The sequence below is a fragment of the Pteropus vampyrus genome, unplaced genomic scaffold, assembly GCF_000151845.1.
Source record: "Pteropus vampyrus isolate Shadow unplaced genomic scaffold, Pvam_2.0 Scaffold6, whole genome shotgun sequence".
NCBI lineage: Eukaryota > Metazoa > Chordata > Mammalia > Chiroptera > Pteropodidae > Pteropus > Pteropus vampyrus.
In genome coordinates, this window is record NW_011888787.1 from 292,711 (window position 1) to 295,345 (window position 2,635).

The 2,635-nt window shown below is 41.2% G+C and overlaps 1 protein-coding gene across 3 annotated transcripts in view; it reads right to left on the reverse strand.

The window, feature by feature from the left end:
- LOC105296235 (Golgi pH regulator) overlaps window positions 1–2,635 on the reverse strand; it is a 42,076-nt gene that overhangs the window by 7,022 nt on the left and 32,419 nt on the right. For all 3 annotated transcript variants that reach the window (XM_011366232.2, XM_023535205.1, XM_023535204.1), the window contains 2 exons: window positions 1,153–1,241; window positions 480–572 (listed from right to left, as the gene is read on the reverse strand). In XM_011366232.2, coding sequence (XP_011364534.1) covers window positions 480–572; window positions 1,153–1,241 — 182 coding nt within the window. The remainder of the gene's footprint in view (window positions 1–479; window positions 573–1,152; window positions 1,242–2,635) is intronic.

A 2,635-nucleotide genomic window follows, 5' to 3' on the forward strand; every position in this document is an offset into this window, starting at 1 on the left:
AAGAATAAGAGCTATAATCGCGTAGGATGAATTTATCTATAGAAATGTTGTAGAATTTACTTTGGACTTAATTTTCTTAGGTCTATGCACGTAATTAAAAAGGACAGGTGGTTCTGTTCTTAGCCGAAGGTAGGAGTGGAGTGAAGTACAGTCATATGCTCATGGATACTGCAGTTTAAACACGCAGTTAGCAGACTGTGAAATAAACTTTTATAAGCACTTCGTATATTTCATAATCTAAGACCTGATTAATGATTTCTGACAAAAGAAAAACGCAACCTCCCTTTTCTAGGTGACCTAAGAAGGAGAAGGAAACAAGAGGCTCAAATATGTGAAAGATCACATTCTCTGCTGACTCGACCAGATTTGAAATTTAGGTTGAAATTTAGTTCAATGTCTCAATCAAACCCACTTTTCTCTTTCTGCCATTACCCGGGAAAACCACCTGACCCCTGACAGTAAAAAAATAATACACTTACCATGAAAATCTTCCAAACGCAATAAATAGAGAAAAAGTAACCCAGAAAATTAAAATATTTTCCCTTGAAAGTTTTGGAGTATTCTATTCTCTCCTGAGGAAAAACAAACATGAAACATGGTCAGTCGCAGCAAAACATAAATTTATATAATTAAAGAAAATGAATGGCTGCTCAGGCTGAGTCAAAAAACCACATATGGTAATAATATTAAAATAATGCTAGTGGGCAACACTTATTGAACGCTTACGTTAAGCCAGAAAAGGGGATAAACACCTTATACGCATTAACTACTTAAATTTTCATATCAACTCGGGCATCTTATAGCTTTTACAATATTACTGACTTGCACGGGAATACAAAGCGATCGGAGGAGCGTGACCATCTTGATCCTGGGTCACCAGGAAGTGGCGTGTTCCACCATTCTAGACGGTGAACGGCCTCTTCTGACTATCTCGCTTATTTCTGTTATCGAGAGTGTTCCATGAAGGAGGATTTTGCTAGCCGTAGGAGCGATGCCGTGATGAGTACAGACCCCTGAAGCTTCGTGGCTGATAGGGAAGCTATGAGGTGTCTCTTGCACTGCTGGGCCACGGAAGACAGCAGAAAGCTACTTGGTCTTGTTCTCCCTCCCATCATATCGGCAAAAAGCACACTCAGTTTCTTTGCTCTGTACCTTGGTAGCATATAGATCAGCTGTTTCCAGAAAAAGCTGTCTGCTTAGTTCTTCCAATGCGTCCACTTCCTGTTGAATAAGAGTGAGATCTGGCACAAAATGGGCATCAAGGTTTAAATCACCAGATGTTTCAAGAAATAGAAATGAAGGAAGCCTAGGCTTTTGGTTTTTCCTACAGTGGACCCTAGGAACCGCCTAGAGTTCCAATCTCCTGCTTCACGGCCATTTTCCAGCCTCCGACTCAGCAAAATTTATGTTTTGCTCCTCTGCCAAGGGCATCGCCACCAGACACCTACCACTCAGTGTCTCATGAGCTCAAGTAGCTCAGACAGATGATTCTGCTTCTTTTTTGTTTTATCTAGTTAAAGTCAAATGTAATCTCTGAAACCTCAAATGGTTACATAGTAAAAACACCTATTATATAGGCTAGTTTCTCCTAATTATCTGAATAAATACAACGTTAGGAAAGGAAATTAATATTTACTACGTTCTAACGCGGGCTAGGATTTCTAGACATGAACTTCTTTAGTTCTTTAGACATTATCTTCTATTATTCTCAAAACAATCCCATGAGATGGGTGTTGTTATCCATTTTGCAGACAAGGAAAGTAAAGCTCAGAGGGTCATTTAACCTGCTGAAAGTCACACAGCTAACGGGCATGGATGCAGTCAGCCCAGATCTGCTCTTTCCATTACGCAATGTCACTGTCGATAATTCAGTGAGGTCTCCACTCAGGAAACGGGGCTCAGAGAGGTTAAAGAATCCCAATACTTTTGTTGATTTGACTTATTGTCGCTAAGATAGCTTAAACCTAAACTTTGGCTGGTGTGGATGTTTAAGTAATAAAAATAGTAAGGAGAGCCCCTTTTACTACTGAAGCATTGACTTGACTCTAAATGCTTCCTCCTCTGTGATTTTTCCCACTGTTGCCCAAATCAGAACGTGCCCTCAGGCCTTCCTCGGCAGTGGCTGCCACTGGCACAGTCCAGGTCACCAAACCACCTGTTTACCTGTTTAGATGTCTGCCTCTCTCATGACAGAGAAGCACTCTGGCCGGAAATAGGAGAGGTGAACGAAGTGTTTCCTGATTAAACAAATTTAAAGAAAAATCCTTTCTCCTCTCCCATAGTCAGCCTACCTTTCTTTGATCTAATTCTTACCGGCATTTGACACAGAAAGTTATGTCGTAATTTACAGCAAGAACAGATTATATCCTTCTCCTCCAATTGAAGAAGGGAATTTATACGCCCTCAGGCCGGACAAGGAAGCAGGAATACGCTGTCAGCTCTGGGCCCCCAAAGTTCTGACTTAATAGCCTGATAGTCAAAGAGATTTGATTACTCAGTTTGGAAATCAGTTTAATACTGCGACCGGCTGGGCCAAGAAAAATCCATTAGCCCAGTTTCCTTGATTCTTTAAACCAAAAAGTCACCGGAGATGCAGAAGCTGCTTTGGGAACGGGCCCTTACCAGCTCGTACACG